Genomic DNA, 24,506 nt, shown 5'->3' on the forward strand with positions numbered 1-24,506 from the left:
CAGTTTTGTTAAGATATTTTCCCATATTTTCTTATAAAAGTTTTATAATTGGTTTGTGACCTGAGAAGATTTTGGAGGATGAGGTGGGAGGGTATATGGTATGATGTGTAGAGATTGTTGTTTTTTTCTTATGTAGGTATCCAGTATTTCTAGCACCATTCATTGAAAAGAACTTTCCTGCTATTGAATTGTTTTGGCAAATTTGTTGTAAATTATTTGACTGTGTGTGTAGGTCTCTTTCTAGATTTCCTATTCTATTCCATTAATCTATTTGTCCTTTTGCCAGTTTTATACCACCATTATTGCTATAGCTGTATAGTAAGTCTTGAAGCCAGACGTGATTTCTCTGTTCTTTTTCAAAATTAGTTGTTTATTGTAGATCCTTTGCATTTTACTGCAAAGGATCTACAATAACCAACCAGTTTATTTCTACAAAAAACCTGCAGTCTAATATCGTCAATACAGAACTTTAATAATTCTTGAGTAATTACCATTTATTTAGTCTTTAATTTCTCTCAGTAATGTTTTATAGTGTTCAATATAGTGGTTATGGATAGCTTTCATTAAATTTCTCTAAGTATTTTACATTTCTAAATGTTATTTTTTTACATTTCATTTTCCAATAAACTGTTAATATACAGAAATGCACTTGGTTTTTGTGTCCTACAATATTGCTGAGTTGACTTCTTAAAATTTCCTTATGATTTTTTTATGTACATAATGGTATCATGTGTGAATATAAACAGATTTCTTTGAGTTTGAATATATAGGTCTTTTATTTCTTTTACCTGTCTTATTGCGGTGCCAAGACCTCTAATAAAATATTAAATAGAAGTGGGGATATTGGAAATCTTACCTTATTCCCGATCTCAGGGGAAAAGAATTTATTATTTCACTGTAAAGTATGATGATAGCTGAAGATTATAGATGCCTTTGACATGTTGAGGAAGCTTTTATCTATTCCCAGTTTTTTTTTTTTTTAAAGATTTTATTTATTTTTTCATGAGAGACACACAGAGGCAGGACACAGGCAGAGGGAGAAGCAGGCTCCCTGCAGGGAGCCTCATGTGGGACTTAATCCCTGGATCATGCCCTGAGCTTAACCACTGAGCCTTCCAGGAGTCCCTCTATTCCCAGTTTTAATGATGAAAGATACTGACTTTAACATAGTGTTATTATCTATCAAAATGGTCTTTAAATATTTTTATTAGATCTTTTATGGGTAAATTGTATTGAATTTTCTAAGTTAAACTAATATTACATTCCCGAGTTAATAACTCTACCTGGTCATGGTTTATTAACCTCTCTATCTGTTGTTATATTCATTTTGCTAATATTTGATTAAGGATACTTATATTTATGTTCATGAGAGAAATTGTGAGTTATCTTCTTTTTTTGTAACGTCTGTCTGATTTTGATATCAGGGTTATGGTGGCTTTAGGAAAGTTAGGAGGTTTTCCATTCTCCTCTGCTTTTTGAAAATGTCTGCATAATACTGGTATTATTTCTCCCTTAAGTGTTTCAGAGAATTCACCTTTGAAGTCCTCTTGGTCTGGTATTTTCTTGGTGGGGAATTTAAAATTATAGATTTAGTGAGTAATTTAGTGAGTAAAGAGAAATTCAGATTTTCTCTTTTTCTTGTTAGTTTTTATAAATTGAGTTTTCAAAGCATTTGTTTCCTTTAAACTGTTGTCTCTGTTAGCATACCTTTCTTCATAATATCCATTTCTTACTACTTCATGTCTGTAGGATCTGTAGTGATACTTCATTTTTTATTCCTGCTGTGGGAATTGTTGTTTCATTTTTTTGTGATATCTTGCCTAGAGCTTTATCAGTTAATTTTTTTTCAGATAACCCATATTGTTCATTTTATATTTTATTGGTTTCTGCTTTTATTTTTATTATTTCATTTTACTTACTTTGGATTTAATCTGTTTTTCTTTTAATTGCTTCTTAAGCAAGAAGTGTTGATTTTTCATTTTACTTTTGAATGTAGACTTTTTTTTTTGAGAGAGAGAGTGCATGTAGGGGGGATGGGTAGAGGAAGAGGGAGAGAATCTTAAGCATGCTTCATGCCTAGCATGGAGCCCAAAGTGGGGCTTGATCTCATGACCCTGAGATCATGACCTAAGCCAAAATCAAGAATTGGACACTTAACTGACTGAGCTGCCCAGGTTCCTCTGAATATAGACATTTAAATATATAATTTTCCTTAAAAGGACTACTTTAGTTTGTATCCTACAATTTTGTTTCCATCCTACAAATTTTTATGTATAATGTTTTCATTGTAATTCACTTCCAAATATCTTTATTTTTCATATGTGATTGGGACAAAAGTGTTGAATAATACTCAGGTATTATTTAGAAATATGTTTTGAAAGTTCCAAATGTGTTGGGGGTTTTTCTATGTGTATTATTATTATTTGTCTATTTTCTATTTTGTTTTTCTCTTTTCTAATTATTACCTTTTGCCCTCTGTGCCCCATTATATATTTAATTCTATGTACACTATGAACCCAATATACATTACTACTTTTATTTTATAAAATCAATAATTACTAATCTTTTAAAGAAATTTTGCTTTATTTATGTGATTTTCCTGTCTTTTAAAAATATCAATATGTTTATCCATTTTGGTTTTCTTCATTTTTTTTCTGCAGAACTGAATTTTTGTCTTGTGCCATTTCCCTTAAGTTCCTTTAGGCTAATTTAATCTTAGCATTTCATGTAATGCAGATATGCTGGAGAAGAATTCTTTCATGTTTCATCTGTCTGAAGATGTCTTTATTTTGCCTTCATTTTTGATAGATGTAGATTTCTATATTAATAGTTTTTCCCCCAAGGACTTCAAAGAAGTCATTCTATTTTCTATAGGCCTCCCATTTTTTTATAATGATAATAAGTCATCCATCTTTCTTATTATTACCCTGTATGTCATCTTTTTCTTTTGCTACTCTTCAGATTTTCTTTTCTTTTCTTTTTTTTTTTGATGTGTATAGGTGTGGCTTTCTTTGTTTTATCTTGCTTTGGGTTCATTGAAGTTCTTGGATATGTAAGTTGATATTTCATAGCAGGTTTAGAAAATCGAAGTCATTATTTCTTCAAATACTTCTTCTGCCCCATTTTCTCTTTCTTCACTTTCTGGGATTCCAGTTATGTTATGTCCGACCATTTGGTATTTGTTTTTGTTGTTCCTGGATTTTAATTTTAAGGATTTTAATTTATGGAAGTGACTGAGTGATGACATGGACAGACTAATGGGACTGGAAGACCATTTTATTAATTATAGTTTCCAAGAGAAGAGGGCATGCCATGCCACATAGGACCACATGTGGAATGCCAGGTTTTGGTCAAGAGTCAGGAAAGAGTGAGAGAAAATCCTAGACCAGTCTTTATTGGGGTTTCTGTAAAAAGAAAAAAAGGCAAGGCAGAGAAGGGAAGCAATTTAGGATTGGCTAGTTTGAATAGTTTTGGTGGTCTTTTTTTTGGTGGTCTATTTTTCCAAATAGATTTGGAAAAATCCTGTAGGGGTGGTTGTCCTGGGGTGCTTTAGGGCAGATGAAATACACCTTCCTAAGTGATGAGAGGTAGATAAAGGGGATGGTTGCCTGATACAGACTCCTGATTGGTTGGTTTGCATATAAAATGTGCTCTCCTCAATTCTTCATCATTGTTCTTTTATCTTTCATTTCTTGAATATCCATTTGTCTCTTTTTAAATAGTTTTTCATCTCTTTGCTGAAATTCCCATCAGTTTACACATATTGGCTACCTTTTGTACTGGATCCTTTCACATATGTATAGTTGTTCATAAGTGCTGTCTGATTTTTTTCCTCCTCTACTATCTGGCCTATTTCTGAGTCTGGTTCTCCTAACTGCTTTGTCTCTGTATGTTGAGTGATATTTTCTTGCTTCTTTGCATACTTCATAATCTTTTGGTTGAAAGCCAAATATTGTGAGAGAGCAGTAGAAAGAAAGTAATATTTTTTTGCCTGGGAAAGGGCATGCCCTGTCTTCCACGAGGCTGCTAATATGTAGGGCTGTCACTTTAGTTGGCAGTTGAGCTGAGGTTCTGTGTTGTTGCTACTTTATTTAGATTCTATCAAGGGTCTATGTGATTTTGAGAACACCATCAGAACCTCTGGAGGTTCTCTTGCTTTGCCTCTCATACTTGGCACACACACCTTGATGGGGGGGCCCATGGATGGAGGGGTCTCAGCCCTGCTCTCACATTTCCTTTTGAGCACTTGGTGAGGTCCCAGGGGAAGGAGTTAGAGAATTGATTCAGACTCCCTTTGTGTCTTCATTTTTAGGGATTTGTACCCCCTCCCCCCAATACTATGCCTTTAAAAGTTCAATTCTACTGTTGTCCTCCTCTTTGTCCTGTTGCTTCTCAAGGTGAAAGTAGCTGTGTGTGCATGTGTTATTTGCTCTTTAAGAAAGGGCTTCTTTTCGTCTACATTTTAGTTCATTAGGGTTTTTGTTTGTTTTCTTGTTTTGCTTTTTGCATCTTCAGTTCTCCAGTTGTTATTTAAACAATGATTTTATAGGTTTTCCATCCTGTTGTGGTTAGGGTTGAACTCTGTTCTCTTAAAACTTTCTACATTCTAAAGTAGCAGTTCTCTAATGATTAATGGTTTGAATTCACTTTTATTAGGGGAAATAATCATACTTTGACTATATCAATGCTTACTTGCTCTATTTTATTTTATTTTGTTGTTGTTTAACAGAAGAAAGAAGTTATTATAAAGTCTTTATCCTTTACCCCTAGTAAAATCATGCACCTTGCTTTTGATCATTTCTGGAAAAATGTTAGATTCATAGATTTGTACTTAAAACTTTTTTCCAGCAATTCTTATGTGAATCTGATTATGACAACTACATTTATATAACTTTACAAAGTGTTTGGTTTGGCTTTGGCACTTTCCCCTTCTTATAGTAAAATTTAGTGCAGGACTTTACAACATGCTGGTTTGGTTTTTTCCTTTTTCCTTTTTCCTTTTCAACATCCCTCTTAGAAAAACATTAGAATATTCCTGATTGTTTGCATTGTAAGTTTTGATGGCTGGTTCTTAGTTTTCTTTTCTCTTAACTCTCTATTTATAAAATCTCATTAATTGGCATCTCACAAATGTGAATGTTTCTGTTTTTATATTTTCTTAATTTACAGGCTCATTGAACTATCGTGTAGGATATAAGGAAGACACAGGTCTTCCACATGCTTTGATCGAACTGTAAAATATGCAGTTGAAAGAGAATTAATAGATATGGGGTCAAATGTAGAGCACAGATAATAGCTCTCTAGACTGCTGCTCATGTGCAGGCCTTTGTGGTGCTTCATAATACGTATTTTCTTAATGAGTGAGTGAAAAAAGGTGAATTGCTGATTTAAGAACAAGAGCTTGCTTAACCCAAGTGTTTTTCTTCAGATTTCAATTCTCTACCTTTTGCTCTACAGTCAACAGTTATGGTTTTAACAAAAGAAAGATAGACTATCCGGGCAAATTGCTCTTTTCCCTTGTCCATTTTTTTCTTTAGGAAGTTCATACTGTCGCATTTGTATTTGCTAAGAATTAGTTTTACTTACTGTGTGTGGGAAATTAATCCGAGCTTAGCACGATGCCTGGCACGTATTAGGTACTTAGATGTTAGTTTGGTTGAAATGAATTATCAAAAAAAAAATCAATTATCAGATGGAGAAAAGGATGTTGTGTCCTCAGTGGACGAGTATAGTACCTGGCAGCGGTATTGGCTTCAAGTACCAAAAATTAGAACTTTGTCAACCTAGTTCCAGTTCCAGTGGAGTGACTGATGTTACTGTAGCTTCTTCATGAAATGAAGATGTGATTGTGAATAATCTAGCACACTGTTAAATCTTTTGTTTTTTTGCTATCCATATATTTACTCAGTCATTCTTTTTTTAAAAAATGTTATTTATTTATTCATGAGAGAAACAGAGATTGAGAGAGAGAGAGAGAGGCAGAGACACAGGCAGAGGGTGAAGCAGGCTCCATGCAGAGTCTGCTGTGGGACTCCATCCTGGGTCTCCAGGATCACACCCTGGGCTGAAGGCGGGGCTAAACCGCTGAGCCACCCGGGCTGCCCCTACTGAGTCATTCTGTATATCTTTTAAATTTCATGAGTAAAATGGCTTTGTTTCAAAAACTAAAGACTTTTTATGGTTTGGTTTAACAGTGAGATGCTGTTAATACTATAGTTTAAATTGTATCCACTGCTTCCTGAAGTCTCATATTTGCAAAATGATTTCCTAGCAATTTATTAAAAAAAGGAACTTGAGAAATTGAAAATACTTAAAACATGTTTTAATGCACAGTTTTTTTTACTTTTCCTGTACTAATGTTTTGGAAATGGGGGCTAAGCAAATGGGGGATGAATGTGAGCCATCTGTGTGATAGGATGGGAACTCAGCTTTATGTAATATTAGTGACTGACCCCTGTGTGTAATAAGTGTGAATTGTTCTGAAAATGTGTACCATGATGAATTAATTCTCAAAGGGGGAATTGTTTTGAGTCTCATGATATTATTCGTCAAAATGCAAACAAATAGAATCCTTTCCTTGTAGGTGATATATTTCTACTTAATCTCTCATCTTTCGATCAGTTTGTTTTTTCTCTGCTGTACTCCATAAAGGGCTATAGGTGGCTCAAATCTGAGTCATTGTGCTTGGAGACAAGGCATATAGTAATTCTTTAGTTTTTATGCCACATTGGAGTATTATCCAAGTGTGCTCTATTTCGTTGGAAGCCGGACAATTGTTTTTTTTCCCCCTACTGTGCTATCTTAATTCTAGTTCATAACTCTTTAGACTCTTCATTATTCAACACTTTTTTTCTTGTGTTTCAAGTTATCAGGACCAGTCATTGTTTCTCTTATCCACCATCTGTTTGCCACTCTATGTGAATATCCACCTATCTATAAGTAGTAAATATTATTTCCCCTCACATATCAGTGGAGAACCTTAGGGGAAAGCAAAAAAAAAAAAAAAAAAAAAAAACCACTAGAAAGCGCAGGAATCTCATCAGGCTCAGTGGCTGACTTTTTGAATGTAAGCCTATTAAGTCCTTATTTACTGCAATCATTTTTGGCTTTCATGGAATCCCTTTACTAGTTATTGATGAAGCATTGTAATTGACCTTTCCTTTCCTTTTGATTCTTGGAGTGGCTACTTTCTTACTTATTGTTTTGTTGCCTATGGCACCAAGAAGCAAACTCCTATTTCCAAGTTCCTGCATTTTTTCCCCTTCATTTGGCCCTTTGATCTCATCCTCTCAGTCTGCTAACAAGTCTCTGCAGCCAGCTCTTGCCTGTCTCCAGTCCATTTCCACCCAGCAGCCAGGGTTCATGTACACCTTTAGTCATGTTATTCCCTTACTAAAAACCTAAAAACCTTCAGTGACGTTTAGGATAAATCAGTCTTCACACAGCCAAGGATCCCTTTCTGGCTGGATCCCTAGGCTGCCTCTGTAGCTTTCCATTGTATTGCTCTCTGGCTGGCTGGGAGGATGGTTGATGAGGTTGAGCCAGCCCCTCCTTTCTCTTCTGTGAGCCTTCTCGGTTTAGGGGGTAATCTCTGGCCCTGATGCTCTGACGTGGCTCCTGTATCCTGAAGGCCTTAGGTTAAATTTCCTTTCCCAAGGAAACCTAATTTCCTTGACTAGGTGAGATCTTTCTCTTTCTTACACCCCCTCCCGCGCCCCCCCCCCCCCCCCCCACGTAGCACCTTGAATGTTGAAATGTCTTCTGAGACTGGCAGCTGAATTAGCCACAGACAAGTCTTCCTGACAACAATTTAACATATTTGAAGTTGAATGCTTTTGTATTTAGCCATACATCTTCTGATGTCTTTATTATGCTTTCTCTCTTTGGTAGCTGACTTTTTGCAGGACTCTGTACGATTATAATTAATAGATTGTGTGATTTTTGTTTTTGTTTTTGTTCTTTACCTTCTTGTTTGATAGACAATAAGCCCTTTGTGGGTGGGATGCCTAGCTCAGTGCCTAGGACATGGTAGTAAAGTATTCGATAAATAATTCCTGGCCCTCTGGCACAAAATCTAAAGGAGAGTAAGCAATCACTCAATGTTTATTGAACTGAATGTTTGTAAACTCTGTTTGTCTTCTTGTGATAGAAGTTGCCGTGTTTGGCCTCCAGTCCCATTTTCTCTGCTAGTTTTTCCATTCCTGGATGAGAGAAGCTGTCAACTTTCTATTATGTATTTGCTACCACATCTTCTTTTACATTTTATACTTTTGTTCACTTAATTGCATACTAAATGTTTGAATAAATAGATGTCTAACTTAGGTATCCAGATATTTTTTTCTTCTCGACAAGAACGGAGCATTTTTGCAGACGTGAGACCCCCATATGTAAATATTGTTTTATCACTTAAAGAATGTAAAGAAAAACATTTGTGCCATCTGAAGTTTTCCCTCACAATTTTAATTAACTCCCTTGAGCCCAGTGTGGGTTACTAAGAATAAGGGCCAAAATCTTCACGTCCCAGTAAAGGAACTTCTTAAAACAGACTGGTTGTCTGGGCATCTTGCCTTGATTCTTGCTCCAAAAAGATGCTGTGTGTAGTAGAGCGGGAGGAGGTGGGACCTTGGGTCTGTACTGTGTAGTGCCAAGGTGATGCAACAGTGGAGCTAATACCCCCCCCCCCCCAAAAAAAAGTAGGGTAGACAATAGAGAACCATTTTGCTATTTAAGGATGAGGGTTGGGGATTATTGGTGATTTATTCCACCCCTACAAGTTTCGTTCTGGAGAAAATGGTTGTAGGCTAGAGCCCATCAATTGTAACTATAGTTACTTTGTAGTGAACCTTAAACAACTTGTGCTTTATAACTATCATGTGGGGAGAAGACATAATGCCTGTAGGAGTGACTGTTCAGAGCACTACTTATTCACGTTTGGCTCTTGCTTTTGGAGGACTTTTTACTTTATAGTACTTTATTAAAATTGCAGTTATTATTGAATTATAGTTGAATATTACTGAGAAAGATTATCCATTAGTAAAAATGAGATGAAATACTACCACAGGAGTGATAACTTTAAAAAGTATGTTACTATTGAATAGGAATTAATATTTACTTTTCGTTACAGCCATCTACTTTCATTTCTAGTTTTCTGTGTTTTGCCTTTTAATTCCTTGCCAGAAAAGTTCTTTTTGAATGCTAATTTATAATATTTGGATCAAATGTTCAAAATTTGTTTCATTTGAGAAACTGCCCTCAGGTTAGAGGCATTATTAATGGCTTTTCTATCTAGTGTTCCTTCCTGGTGTAAAGAGTTTTCTGGCTGAATCTCTGAATATCTGAATAAACTGAACTGAGAAAGATTGTTTGGCCCAGAGGACCGACATAGGGCTCTAAGAAAATAAGAAGGAAACACCAAATGGTTAACAGTCTGCCTTCTTGAACACAGAATTGGGAACAGCTGGAAAATGATTTTCTGGTTTTACTCTGTCCATGCCTGGGTGATAATAAGCATGTATCTCTTTTATAAATAAAAATTTAATCATCACTAGCACCTTACACCCATTAAGATGGCTACTTTAATAAAAAAAAGAGAGACTAATATAACAAGTTTTGGTGAGGATAAATTGGAACCCCTTTGCACTGTTGGTGGGAATACACAGCAGCTGCTGTGGGGAAGGTGTGGCAATTTCTCAAAAAATTAAAAATAGAATTACTATTGCCCCAGTGTGACACAGAACGACTTTTCCCTACTCACACAGTACTTCTGCACTCCAAGTGTATGGGTTTTTCCATACCCAGCAGGTCTCTAAATCTCTGCAGAGACTGAGTATCCTACAATTTAACCAAATTTTGACACTAACTAAAGTTAGTGGGGATGTTTCAGATTAACGGCTCACTCCCACGAGACTGCCCTCCACCACTTCAGATGCCAGTCACAAGTCCAGATTGTCACCTGTGCTATAAATTGGGGGTTCCTATGATCCTTTCCTTGGTTTGGTAATTTGCCAGAATAGCTCATAGAACTCAGGAAGCCTGTTTACCTACCATTGCCAATTTATGACAAAGGATATTTTGATGGAAATAAATGAACAGCCAGATGAAGAGATATCTAGGGCAGTGTACAGGGAAAGGGGCTTGGAGCTTGCATGTCCTCTCTGCTACCCTCCATGTTTTCACTAACCTGGAAGCTTTCTGATACCTAGGGTATTTTATAGAATCTTCATTGTGTAGGAATGACTGATTTCTCATTGGCCATTGGTGATTCAACTCCATCGCCCTTCCCCCTTCTGGAAGTGGTGTGAGGGGGTGGGAATGAAAGTTCCAATCTCTTCGTCACACATTTTCCCTGGCAACCAGCCCCATCTGGAGGCTATCCTGCAGTTCCCAGCCCTGTTATCTCATTAGTATATAAAATGACATTTCTTTCGGAGATTCCAAGGGTAATAGGAGCTTTGTGCCAGGAAACAGGGTCAGACACTGAATGCATTATTTCTTATTATGCCACATCCAGTATTTCCACTTCTGGCTATATACTTAAAATAATTGAAAGCCGCTGTTGAGATATTTGTACACCTATGTTAATAACAGCATTATTTAGAATAGCCAAAAGGTAGAAGCAACCCAGGTGTCCATTGATAAATAGATAAGCAAAATGTAGTGCATAGACACAGTGGAATATCATTCAGCCTTAAAGAGGAAGGGAATTCTGACACATGGTACAACATGGATGAAAATGGAGGATATTCTGGTAAGTGAAATAAGCAAGTTACAAAAAGAAAAAAAATACTATATGATTCCACTTATAAGAGTTACCAAGGAGTAATTAAATTCATAGGGATAGAAAGTAGAAGGGAGATTGTCAGGGGCTGGGCAGGAAGGGATGGGGAGTTGTTTATAGGTACAGAGTTTTAGTTTTACAAGGTGAAGAGTTCTGGAGATTGCTTGCCTGAAAATGTGAACATATTCAACAGAGCTGAACTGTACAGTTAAAAATGGTTAAGATGGTAAATTTTATATTACATGTCTTTTGTCACAATTGAAAATTTAAAAACCCAATTTCAGCACCACACTATAACATTAGAAAGTAGAAAAGCAGGTTTGTCTTACCAGCCAAAGGATCACTTTATCCATTCCTGGTGTCTTTCAGGCCTGGCGTTGCCCTGACCATGCAGGCGTTCTCTGAAGAGGAAAGGAAGCAGTGGTTGGAAGCTCTGGGTGGAAAAGAAGCTGTAAGAATAATCACTGGTTTAGTTATATTTCAAGTCCTTTAGTGTTGACTTGTATTCCTTTTTATGTTATTTCAGCCACACATATAAGACTGGTGTCTCATTAGTTTTTATTCTTGATTTTTCTTGACTTTGCCACTCAAATTTGCTTTGCTTAAGGAAGTCATCTAAATTCTCAATTTTTTCTTTCCTACCTGACAGTTCTTTGGGTGATGAACACAATAAATGCTTGCAATTCATTTTGATCTCAGTGGAGATGGGACAGTATATATGAGGCAGTACAGGCAATATTATAAGCGACTGCTGTAGTTAGTTTGCTTGATTTAACAATTTATGATTTAGACTAATGGTTTATGGTACGCAGTATCAGGGAGCTGTAGTGAATGGGCCTCTGTATGATTGGTTTGAGGAATAAATTAAAGGTAGTGGTATAGATCCAGAGACACACGAACTCAGTCTGTTTGCTACTTTATTCAAGCACAGCTTTCATTTCAGTGGACTGGTGGCCTTTGGGAATTGAGAATTTTGCAGATCGTGTATTGAGCTAGGGACTTAGGATAATTATAGAAAACACCATAGAACCAATTTAAATAAACTCCGCTGAAAGTATCATGACTCTAAATAAACTGCCTGTGCAGCTACCAGGTGGGCTTAACTGGAAAGTATTTGTCATTTTAATAGGGTTTAAAAAAAGGGAAAGAGAGTGGTTTGCAAAGTGAAAGAGTGGTCATATATAGTAAAAGAGGTATCAGAATAGAGTTGTGAAACTAGCAAAAGGTAATGTTATCTTATGGTAGCATAGAAGACTAGAATATGAGAGCTGGGGAGCTGGGGCATAGTGTGCTTGGCAGTCTTGGTTCAGTGTTTGAAAAATGAAATCCTGAAGTATGTATGTTAAAAATAGATGCTTTGGAGGGGAATATATCCCACTTGGGGGAAAAAAAAAAGAGTAGTAATCAGATTTGTGTATTATTTTATTGTATTTGACCTACATTGAGCCTCCATAGTTTTTATTTCTGTCTGTTCTTAATTTGTCCTTGAAATTTTTAGCTGGGAATCAGGAGTATTTACAGCATTTATGGTTACTGAGATCCAAAACATATACTAATCCTCTCTAGCAGAGGCAATGCAGTGACTAGGACTTCTCTTCCCAGGGATTCAAGAAGTGCTCTGGAAAGTGAGGTGGCGGAGTAAAAAAAAAAAAAAAAAAAATCACATGACTAAGTCTTTGAGGAATAAATCTGTTGTCAAAGGCAATGTAACCTTGCAGACACATATAACCTCTCCTTTAGAACAAAGAGCCAAGTAATTAATTTGAGGTACATAGACAAAGGCAAATCTGCACAAAGAAAATATTTAGCTGTATATTTACATGAAGACATTTAAGGTTGTGTATTTTTTTATTCAGGTGCTGTATATACCTTGCAAATAATGGGTCAGAGCTGAAGTTCTTAGAGGCAGCCAGGAATGATCATCTAGCTATTTCAGATGTCGTTATTTAAATTATGAGCAGGAGTCATCTCTTTCTTAAGTAAATACAAGATTTTAGAAACAGGTGAAAAAAAATGAGCTTCATCTTATTGCCTAGAATGCAGCAATTTCTTTGTCATTCTGTACTTACAAGGCTGAACATTGCATATTTACATAAACTTCCAGTGAGTTCCTAAAGAATCATAGCTCCTTCATCTTATTTTTGTTATACTGCAGCAGACCTCTCTTTAAGAGACAAAGTAGACTCAGAGATGCCCCTTATTGTTATTTTAGTATTTGAGCACGTTAGTATATAATAAACCAGTATCGATGTATTTTTTTTTTGCATAGTGCTAGGTATGCCTACTTGAGTCCTTTATTAAAAACATTGAGTGTATATATATATATATATTGAGTTATTGAGTCCTGTATTAAAAACATTGTTTTCCCTTTTTCTCTTTTACAGCTGCTACATAGTTTTAATAGAGCCATCATCCCAAGACCAGAAGGAAGTAAGTGTTAATTTCATAAAAAGGACTATTTCCCCCCGTTTTTCATGAGTTAGTTTAATTTCATTACTGATGTCAAATTGTTGCTGGGTGATCTGCACCCTCCTTAAGCTAGTCTTCCAAATAATGTATGTATTCTGTTTTATCTACTGGGGACCAACTCAGATTTTCCTGGACTACTGTAATCCTCATTCATCTTTTCCATCTCTGAGCTTTTTGTTTGTTTGTTTTTCTCTATAATTACTTTCTCTACAAATCCCAGAATGCTTCCTTTACAACTTATTTTGGTATTTATTCTTATAGCCTTAAATAAACACATAAGAGTTTAAGGATTGCATTTTTCAGCTTCCTAAATTGTAAGCTTCTGTGGGTATGAACTGTTTATCACTTTCCCTGTTTGCAACTCCCTCACCCCCACCCTTGATATTTTTTTATCCTTAAAGTCTGAGTATGGACTGTATAAGTAGTAAATCATTGCACGTTAGAAAATAAAAACGATCAAATGTATTTGGATATTCTAGGACATTGATCTTCATGTGCATTGTATGCACTTGAGGAACATATAGCCTAGCTCTGTAATCTTGATTTTTACTGAGATAAAACAAAAATATGATCAGAGTTGCTAGATTCTGTGTAAATTTACTTTTGATATCTTTGGAGAAATCACGGCTATATTTATCAAATGTGTACAATTTGGAAACTTTATGTTCCCTAACATATGATTTCAAAATTATCATTATGTGTGTTTACCTTGAGCCAGTGCTTGAGTAAAAGACATTGCTACCTTCCCATTGAAAATTAGGAGTTGTTGGGACGCCTGGGTGGCTCAGCGGTTTGGTGCCTGCCTTCCGCCCAGGGCATGATCCTAGAGACCTGGGATCGAGTCCCATGTCAGGCTACCTGCATGGAGCCTGCTTCTGTCTCTCTGCCTCTCTCTCTGCCTGTGTCTCTGCCTCTCTCTCTATCTCTCATGATTAAATAAATAAAATCTTAAAAAAAAAAAGAGAAAATTATGGGTTGTAAACCTGCTTGAAGCACCTTCTTAGCCTCTTCTTGTCTCTCCTTCCTCCTTCTTCCCTTCCTTTCTCTTTTTATTTTAAAATTTTTATTATTTTTAAAATTTTATGTCTTTATTCATGAGAGACACACAGAGAGAGGCAGAGACATAGGCAGAGGGAGAAGCAGGCTCCATGCAGGAAGCCCAATGTGGAACTCGATCCCGGGAATCCAGGATCACAACCTGAGCCAGGGGCAGATGCTCAACCACTGAGCCACCCAGGCATCCCTCTCTTATTATTTTTATAGAGAAATAAAAACATGCCACTTTTTTGACAAACAGTTCTGCTCAACATTTTATAAGATGTTGTGAATAGTGGATCCTTAAACAGTAAACCTCCACCCGATTTTCTTCCTTAAAGTTCTCTTCAAGCTTAGCACTAAACCCACATGGTTTATATTCATGGATTGTCCATGCTGTCCCTTCTGAAGGACAAGTGTTAATATTAGTTTTCCCTCATTCTAAATACAAACTGAAGTATCCACTTCCCTGATTTCATTTTTGAAACAAGAATCATCTTTTAAGGTACTCAAATGTGCCAGCCTAATTGTAGGCAAGCATCTATATTAGGGGGAAAAAAAGAAAAATTTTGAAATAATCTTTTCTGCTACTTGAATCATCTGTCTTAAATTCATTATGAAAATACTAAAAAATTAAATACTTAGAGTATGGTATGAAATGTGAAATTCTTTTTCAAGCTCATGGCCCAAATAATGACACCCCCCCCCCCCCCCAACAATACTTTTAGAAATGTTTTAAAAACATTTTTCTATAGGTCATAAAAAAAGAAAAAAAAAGGTATGTGTTATTTCTCCAACTGTCAAATAATTTACTTCATTCATATACATAACTAAAAAAAATACCTGAGATGTTGTTAGAATTTTGGCAAAATGTATCTTAACTATTTTTAGATAGATTCCCCTAAAGATTTATATCACTTTCTTTTCCACTGTTTAAAATAAGTGACATTTATTAATATAAAAATTATATTTATAAATTATAAATTTATAAATTATTGGTAATAGATGTCCTAATATTCTAGTAAGTACTTTTCTAAATATATGAAATTCTCACTTATGTTATTTAAACAGGGAATACAGGGCCTTTAGCTTTCTTTTAATAGTGAAATAGAAACTAAATTGGATTTTAAGTAATTTTTTCTATTTTTGTAAAGAAGAGAAATGTAAATAATTCATTGTGCCCTTAATATTTTATAACTGTATTTCTTTTAGGTGCACAGTTGGATAAGATGGGATTCACAATTCTCAGAAAATGCATCAGTGCTGTTGAAACACGAGGTAACATGATTGAATCATTTTATTCATGAAAGACTATAGGTATGTAAAATCTAAGAGTCATTTAAAATACCTGTTGCATGGTTAAGTGTTGTAGAATGGAATATGTCAATGCAAAATGTACATTCTGGGTGTCAGAGATTGAGTTGTTCATTTATGATCACACGGTGGAATTTTCATTTCTGTTTACATTTATATTCCTCCCCCACCCTGCCCCACATTGAGACTTGAAGTAAGACCTGAAATGAGAAGGATTTGAAAAATCAGCAGTGTTGGACAGCCAATCTGAATCACTTTTTGTTCACTATTAAGATCTTCTCACCTTCTATTGTCTTGTTGGCCTTCCTTTAAAAAGTCCGTTTCATCGAGGTATCATTTACATACAAAGAATTCACTGACTTTGTAGAAATTGATGAGTTTTGACAAATGTGTACTGTTGTGTGACTGCCATAACAGAAGTAACAATCATGGAAGCTTTCTGGCTTTTCTCACCCCATTCCTTTTGAAGTCATCCCCTACTCCGTCTGGCCCTTGGCAACTACTTGAGCTGCTTTCTTTCACGTTGTTTCTTTCCTTCTAAAAAAGCATTTTATATAAGTGGAACCAGTGCATTATAGTCTTTTGAGTCTGGCTTCTTTTTTTTTTTTTTTCTTTTAAAGATTTTATTTATTTATTCATGAGAGACAGACAGAGAGGGGTGGGGGGCAGAGACACAGGCAGAGGGAGAAGAAGCTCCATGCAAGGAGCCTGCTGTGGGACTCCATCCCGGGACTCCCGGATCACGCTCTGGCCGACTGTAGGCTCTAAACCACTGAACCACCTGGGCTGCCCTTGAGTCTGGCTTCTTGATGTATCATAATGCTTTTGAAATTGATCTCATTGGGTATAGCCCTAGCTCATTTCTTTTTAATGCTAGGCACTATTTCATTACATGGATAGATAAACCATAGTTTGTTTATTCATTCACCTATTCTTAAGTATTTGTGTTGTTTCCATTTTAAATTTAAGGAAAGCTAATCCCTCCCCTGACTGAAAGTTTTTCTTTATAGTCCCTAAAACAGACAAGGCCCTTGCACTTTGCAGCCATGCCCACAGACTCTGGAGAAACAAAATATTGAACGTTACAATATGGGCTCCTTGTGGAGGTCGAGATTCTCTTTGTTTAGAGACCCTAGTGGAGTATAGATACATGGATATTTAATTCACTCTCACATATTGCGGATCCTGGTCTCGCTTTGGATGACTTTGTGGATGAAGCGTTGCATTCATACTTTTCATCAAAATGAGGTCTTTTTTTTGTGGAGCCGGGTGCCTGCTGTGTCTGAAGTGAGAGTGTCAGATATCAGAGGAATACCGGCGTTTTGTCATTTGGGGATTTGCCCACTGACAGTAAAAACCCAAGCCACAGAAAGCCTTTTCTCCTGCACTCTCTTATAGTGGCAACCTGGGCTGTAACAGATTTTCCGTCGTTTCAGCCTGCCCTCAGTTGAGCTGACAAATTTCTTCATTTTCCTAGTGCTTCACACATTTCCAAAATTTCGAAAAAATACTGTGATTTTCATATCTCTCACTTCATCATTCATGTTTCTGTTTCTCATGAGCTCCGGAAGTGAAGTGCCTGAATTGTATCACTTGTGTGCTTATTATTTTGATAAATTATGTTCTTTCCCCAAAGGGTATGTTTTATACATAAATTTGCTTCTGCCTGAACAGATTAAAATCTATCTATAACATTTTCTGATTGGTATGTGTAGTTTTATGGAGTGTTATATACATTGAATGGAATATATATATACTAGAGTCTGCATGTATTGAATGTGTTTTTATTATAAATATATAATTATTGGATATTTTTAACAGAAGAATAAATCTACACAATTTTTAAAAAATATTTTATTTATTTGAGGGGGGGGGCACTTCAGCGCACAGTGAGGGGGAACAGGCAGAGAAGCCTGATTAGACTCGGGGCTGGATCCCAGGATCCTGAGATATGACCTGAGCCAAAGTCAGATGCTTAACCAACTGAGCCACCCAGGTTCCCCGAGTCTACACAGTTTAAGTTAGATTTTCTCATTTAAAAATAACAAAAAGCATGTTTTTCTTTTTCAAATCTTTTGTTCTTAAAGGTCTTCCATTACTGAATGGAGCCTTTTACTTTTGATGGAATAATAGACTAATAACAGTGTTAAAAGAATCAATGGTCATATTATATTTTTAAAAATGATGAGAAACATTATAGAATCTCTGAGGCTTTTATTCTAAATTTGTAAATTCCTTCAAGGAATATTACTCTTAATGGTTTCCTCTAAATCAGCTATCATGGCTCTTGATTTTTTTTTGTGTGTGTGTGTGTGCTATAGGTATGGTTGCCTTACTTTTTTATCCATCAGGATAAAGCAGCTGTCTCTGTCCTGTAATAAAAAATGCACAAGTCCCTGTGGCTTAAAACAACAAGACTTATTTCTCACTCAGGCACTGATAGGAGGGCTTTGCTTATTACCAGTACTTAGGCTTACAGGTTCCTTGTTGCCTTTGCAAACTAAATTAAAGGTTTCTGGTTGCCTTGTCAGAGGGAAACAGTTCTGGAGGGCTTTGGACCAGCAAGTAGAATGGTCTGGCCTTGAAGTGAGTTAACATTTGCTTACAACAAAATAGTCAATAGAAGCCTCATGGCCCATCTCGACCCCAAAGAGTATGGATTGAACAACATTTCCAGGAGACTGGAAAACACACAGAGAGCTGGAAATATTTGATGAAGAGCATTAGTGACTACTGTGTATTTTGTGGATCTATATGCCTAAAGACTAGGGGCATTTAATGACATCTGATTGAAAAATTATTTCTAATCACTACTTTTATTGTTTTAAACATGATTATCATTGTCTGAAAAACTATGATTCATGTCATGTGCTTGGATTAAAATCATTAGTATGCCTTGTCCCCTAGTATGTTCTTCTAAAAATGACTTATGGCATTTTTTATTATTATCAACCTTATTTATGACATCACTGGAATATTGGATAGCATCAGACAAATGTCTAAAATTTACTGTGGTCCTCAGTATCCTAAGAAAAGGTAACATATTTTTAGTGTACTAACATGTCTTTGACAGCATATATAATATATATTACATTAAGATAATATATATGATGTGAATATATGATACTAATATAGGATAGCAATATACTATATGACACTAATAAAATATATAATCTATGTTAACACATACAATGTATGTTGACATAGACAGACACTAACATCTTGACCTGAGTGGGACTATTTAGCAGTTACTCTACTTTTGAGATAAGAAATCTGTTTCACTATAATATCGGCATCAGTTAACAAATCATACTCATCATTTCCACAGAGTTGTTTGCTCTTGAAGTTAAAGGGTGTGTGGGAGTTAGATCAACTGATCTTTCAACCATTTACCAAATATTCATAAGTGCTATAGAGTGGCTCTTAATGGATTCAGGTCAACTGACTACCACTAGGAAATTATTGCTTATGTATACTGTATACAAAATATTGTTGAAGGCCTTCCCAAAGCCATTATTCTCAAATATTGCTGCACATTGGAATCATCTGGGATCTTCAAAAAAATATGACCCAGCCCCAACCCCCGCCCCACCAGTCAGTTTTTCATTGCTATTTGGTGTGAAATGGGAAGTGGGATTAAAAAAATAAATGTTCTCTAGGTGATTTTACTATGTAGCAAAGTTTGGGAACCACAGTCCTGATGGAAGGATTGCTTGTGTGTTGGAGAAATAGGGTGCACCAATTATTATCTTTATGATTATGGTATCCTATGTAGGGAGCTTTTCTTTTAACTTCTTTTAAAAAATAACCCAACCTAAACCCAAATAAACAAAACAAAACAGAGAAGTTCTGAAAAAATAGTGCAGTGTTTGTTCTTTTCCTTCCCTCAGTAACAGGTGACTTATCACAATGAAATCCTAATTCTAAGGTGAAGCCAGTCAGCTAGCCAGTATTTATTTATTGAGCAACCATAGTGTGTACGTAGTAGCTTTGTTCTAGTCCTTTGGGACACATATTAAAGCTTAGTTAACATATAATGCTGGATACATTAATAGCATATATAGAGATCTGTCATGTAAATATACCACATGATAAAATAAAAGTGTTATAAGTTTGAAAAATTAAGAGAATTTGAATGCATGTTGATAGATTGCAGTGTATGCGATGTTAATTGAAGATTATGTTTAGGAATAGGCTACTTTAGAGTTAAAGGATAGGAAGATAAATTTTGGCATTGAGAGACACCTCTGCAGATGTGGAGATAGATAGAGTGTGATAGAGGCAAATTTGAAAGAAAGTGTGAAGAAACAGCGTAAAAGCAGGTACTCGGGCAATTACATTTAATTGTGAAGGGACTGGCTAAGTACTAGAGGGTGGTGGAAAGCAGCCTGGGAGGCTTAGGAAGATAAATATGAAAACTAGTGTTGGTAGCCATGTGTGGCATGACTGAGTGCAAAAGAGCCCCATAATTCTGCCTAGGTTGGAGGATTTGGTGGGGAGGTAGGGATGGGAGATTTGGCAGTGGGGTCAGATAGTATGGATGCATCCAAGTGGTTGAGCAGATGAAGCAGTAGTCACGTTTAGCAGTTGGTAGTACATGGAGGATCAGAGTCCTGCAAGGAATTTCACCTTCAGATTTTAGTTTGGAAAACAAAGGTATAAAGGAAAGTTAAGGGTCTGTGGCAGACTTGTTGATATATCAGGATCACAGAGTGTGCTTCTTGTAAATGCAGATTACTGGGCTCGATCAGTTCTGTTAAACCAGAATCATTGGTAGCTGGGCCTCTGCTGTAGACAATGTGAGTTCCAATTAAGAATAGTCGGTGGAGACAGGAATTTTCTCATCTACTGCTTTTAGAGGGTAGAAGAAGCCATGATGGTTTCCTGAGAGTAAAGTTTAAGAGGGTCCTGGGTCATGGATCCATGTAGCTTTTGGGATTATAAATTCAGTGAATGTAGCAGATGTAGGATAGAACCTTTATTCTAAAAAGTACAGTTGAGAGAAGAAATAAGAAAATGGCTTAAAGTGGCCAGGTCTTAGAAGCCAAGGGCATTTCAGATTTCAGACACCTTGTAGATGGATCCAGGGCAAATTCTGAAGTGTTTATGGCACCTGTTATCCAATGGATCCTGTGCTTCACTTCCAGCCCCACTACCTGGTATTTCATATGACGCCTAGTTTCTGGTGCCCTGTAGTAGTTTGTTCCTTTGTGGGAAAACACCTGACTATTCTTAAGCAGTTTTACACAATCTTTCCTCCATTGCCTAGGCTGAAAACCATGCAGCTACCATGTCTCTCATTGTCTTATGATGGTGGATATGATGGGCTCGTTCTTCTCCTTTGTCTCTCCCAGGTCTCTTGAGTCACCACTGACTCAGAGCTTTCCTGAGGACCTGACATGCAAGCTATGTTCTGAAGGACAAGGAAGAATTGGCCAGGTGCACAAGTGTAGGTGTCAGGAATGATTTTGACAAAGGAAGGGATGCGATCAAAGAGTAGATGTTTGAGTGAGCATAATGCATCTGGGAGCTGGGAGTCACTGGTGAGGCTGGAAGAATAGAGGCCCTGGGATTACTCTACAGAAGGTACACCTCTCTGTTGGCTGATAGGAGTTGTCAGGTTTACACTCCGAAATGATTCACTAAGGTAGACATTTTGGAAAGATTCTTAATTCCTCGGAACCTTAGTTTCTAAAAGAATGTGACTAGGAGGTGCATTCATGCTGTCTACCTGCACCCATGTTTGTGAGGATTAGAGCTAATTTTTGTATATAGTAGATATTTGTTAAATGTGTGTGGTTTTTTTAAAGATTTTATTTATTAGAGAAAGTGAGAGAGCACAGGTAGGGGGAGGGGCAAAGGGAGAGGGAGAAGCAGACTCCCCCCTGAGCATGGAGCTCGGCATTGGGTTTGATGCCAGGATCTTGGGATCATGACCTGAGCTGAAAGCAGATGCTTTGAGCCACTCAGGTGCCACTCATTAAATGTATTTTTAAATCATTTTATTTATGATGTCACAGAGAGAGAGAGAGAGAGGCAGAGACATAGGCAGAGGGAGAAGCAGGCTCCATGCACCGGGAGCCTGATGTGGGATTTGATCCCGGGTCTCCAGGATCGTGCCCTGGGCCAAAGGCAGGCGCCAAACCACTGCGCCACCCAGGGATCCCTAAATGTATTTTTAAACTTCCTCTTTCCATCCTCCCTTGAAGTGCTTTCCTTGTGAAAAGGAAGTTCCTCATTTGGCAGTTATATTGTCTGATACTGTTAATTATATTTGATATATTTATTTTGTTTCTGGAACTTTATGGTTTCCTTGGAGTGAAGAAAATGTCTTATTTGTCCTCTGCTTGCCTCCTCTCATCTCTACATATAGTCTATGGTGTACGTACATAGAACTCAGTAAGCAATTGTGTTTTCTTGTGTATTCAGAGACTTGACTATGTAAGATTGGCTTCATTCATTTATGAATTATGTCAGCATCTTCTGGAATTATGGGTAATAGTTTAGACATAAAAAGATACATCATGTTACATGTTGAAGCATTTTATGGTTTCAGAGCTTGGAGAGTAATTACACGATTTCCTTAAGTAAATTACTCCCATCCCTATAAAGGGACCGACTTCTATGACCAGTATGTTGATTTTCTCTGGAAGTGCGTGACATCTAGTTTTTCAGGTGCATGGACTATGAAATACACACAAACAAAGTAAGACCCTTGCTTAAAAACTTCTTCTGGTTGCTGTTTTTTAAATAGTCATCATGATTTAAGACTAAATTTGCAAGCCACTTTTGTTTATGAAGTTTCTTTTAAAAAATCTTCCATATGTGAATAATTTGAATATTCACTTTAATTTCTAGAGTGTGGCATTAAAATGTCGGTCTAGGCAAGCTGTCAGTTATCCAGTTCAGCACTCTAACAAGCTGTGAATTCATGGGATAGAAGTAGGAAGCCACATCTAAGATGTGTCAGTCTTTGATTTGTTGTATGTAAAAGTGAATTTCTCTTTCTTTGGAAAGCAGAGCTTTAAATTTTGGGGGAATTTTTTTGAAGTTGGCTTGAGGATTTTTCCACTTCTGGAGCACCTCTGGAATTGTATGGGGTCTCGAGATGGGCCTGGTGGAAGATGGTACTGTATAGCTTCAGTATTAGTCTTTGTGGGAGGGAAGATGCCCAAAGTGAACTTGCAACATATTTTACCATGATTGCACATTAATCTTAAATTGCCAAGGGCAAATTATATGCAAAATGAAGAAAATAAAGAACAGCTGTCCCCAGAAAATTTACAGCAAGTAAACTTGAGTTTCTCGCTCACTGTCTCTTTTTTAATCATAATGGGTGTGAGATGGGAGTGGGTGGATAACAGAGGACAGTCTTATGTGGGAGGGAATCAGAGTCTTGTGGTGTCTGCAGAAATGCAAATGCAAAACTGAAATACTAAATTCAGGCGAGTCAGGATTATTCATTTTCTTAATTAGTAATCTTATTTGTCTTAAGAACAAATAAGCATCCAAAGCTATTAGTTTCCAAATGAGTAGTTGAATAAAGTTAATAGGGAAAAATGGTAAGCTGTCTTGCTACAGAGTAGGTGGGCTAGGTTCTGTGTGTCTTGTTCAGATTCTGATGAGATCCGTGGCGTTTTGTTGTAAGGCTCTGTCGACACTTTTAGCGTAGTGGTGAAGTTCATGAGCTCAAAGGTCAGTCTTGATTGGAATCTCTTTTATCACTTATTAGCTCTGCAATTTTATCATGTGTTGTGTAGGATGATGGTGGCATCTCCTTTGTAGCAGGGTGTGAGAATGAAAAGAGAAGGCTTGGGATGTTGGCACATGTGGAGTGCTCAATAAATGTGAATCAGTCACTTAGAGATACATCTGTTAATTGAGGACAATCACGGTTAAGTAGTTCTGTTATTGATTCGAGGCTCTGGGAGCACTGAGAAACTTAGTTTAGTTTTTTTTTAAATAGTAATTCACATAGGGAAATAAATCCCTTGAGTTCACTTTAGTAATTTAATGTGGTGCTTGTAACAAGCTGCAATAGTAACTGCTTTGGCTTTCAATCTTCTGTTCCTCAGTGTCTTGTGGGCGCTTGAGCAGGAATGTGGCTGGCAGGTGGTGAAGAAAGGAAAGAGCCTTAGGAAGAAGACCATGGCTTTTAGATAACTTCAAGCTACCCCCACCCCTCTCGCCCCCCTCAAAAAAAAACAGAGATTGCCTAGAGTTGCCCAGAATTGGTTTAGTCTCTGATGCTGCAGCTGCTCTGAGGTAGAGAGGCAGGTGGCAGCAGTGAGACACCTTTAGGCCTTTCCTGATGTTCTGATCTCTGCAGAGAAGGGAGGAAAAGGAGTCTTACAAAAAACAGCAGCCAACTTCTACCTTGAGTTTGAGTCTCTTTTCTGATTTATGTAAGTAAAATTTTGTGACTAAAGCTTGAGCTGCATGGGTGAGTTTGAAAATGAAGTGTACTTTTATTTAAACTGTCCCATCCATTCCAGCTTATTTAATACCTACATATTCCTGGGCATGTACATGTTAGAAGGGCTTTAGTCAATTCTTTTTGAGTGTTTCCTACAGGAAAGATATTGGAGAAAAAAATGGTGGAGATATGGTTCCTTTTCTTGAAGATTAGCTTCAACCTAGTTTCAAGGCCTTCTGGTGAAGGGCCTGATTTTATGCTTTCATGTGACCGAGTTATTTTGTAGTTTCATAGATTCTAGTAGAAGACTTAAGGCTCCTGGATCAGAGATGAAGGACAGTTTATTACTCTCAGTAGCCAGAGTATTAGATTTTGTGTTGATCACTCATCCCTGTTTCCCAAGGGCACTGCAGAGAGGGTCAGGTGATATCTGCACACATAGTGGGCTATATTATAAGAGGAAAAACTCTGAACTTAGGAAACTTGAGTCTTTAT

At 36.8% G+C, this 24,506-nt stretch overlaps 1 protein-coding gene across 10 annotated transcripts in view; it reads left to right on the top strand.

Annotated features, from left to right (window-relative positions):
- Positions 1-24,506, top strand: part of ARHGAP10 (Rho GTPase activating protein 10) — a 316,861-nt gene that overhangs the window by 158,282 nt on the left and 134,073 nt on the right. For all 10 annotated transcript variants that reach the window (XR_007402325.1, XM_025438802.2, XM_049094179.1 and 7 more), the window contains 3 exons: positions 11,147-11,228; positions 13,162-13,207; positions 15,494-15,559. Coding sequence is in view for 9 of the 10 variants with exons in the window: in XM_025438802.2 (XP_025294587.1) it covers positions 11,147-11,228; positions 13,162-13,207; positions 15,494-15,559 (194 nt within the window). In the remaining variant the exon portion in view is untranslated. The remainder of the gene's footprint in view (positions 1-11,146; positions 11,229-13,161; positions 13,208-15,493; positions 15,560-24,506) is intronic.

Source organism: Canis lupus, chromosome 15 (genome assembly GCF_003254725.2).
Source record: "Canis lupus dingo isolate Sandy chromosome 15, ASM325472v2, whole genome shotgun sequence".
Taxonomy (NCBI): domain Eukaryota; kingdom Metazoa; phylum Chordata; class Mammalia; order Carnivora; family Canidae; genus Canis; species Canis lupus.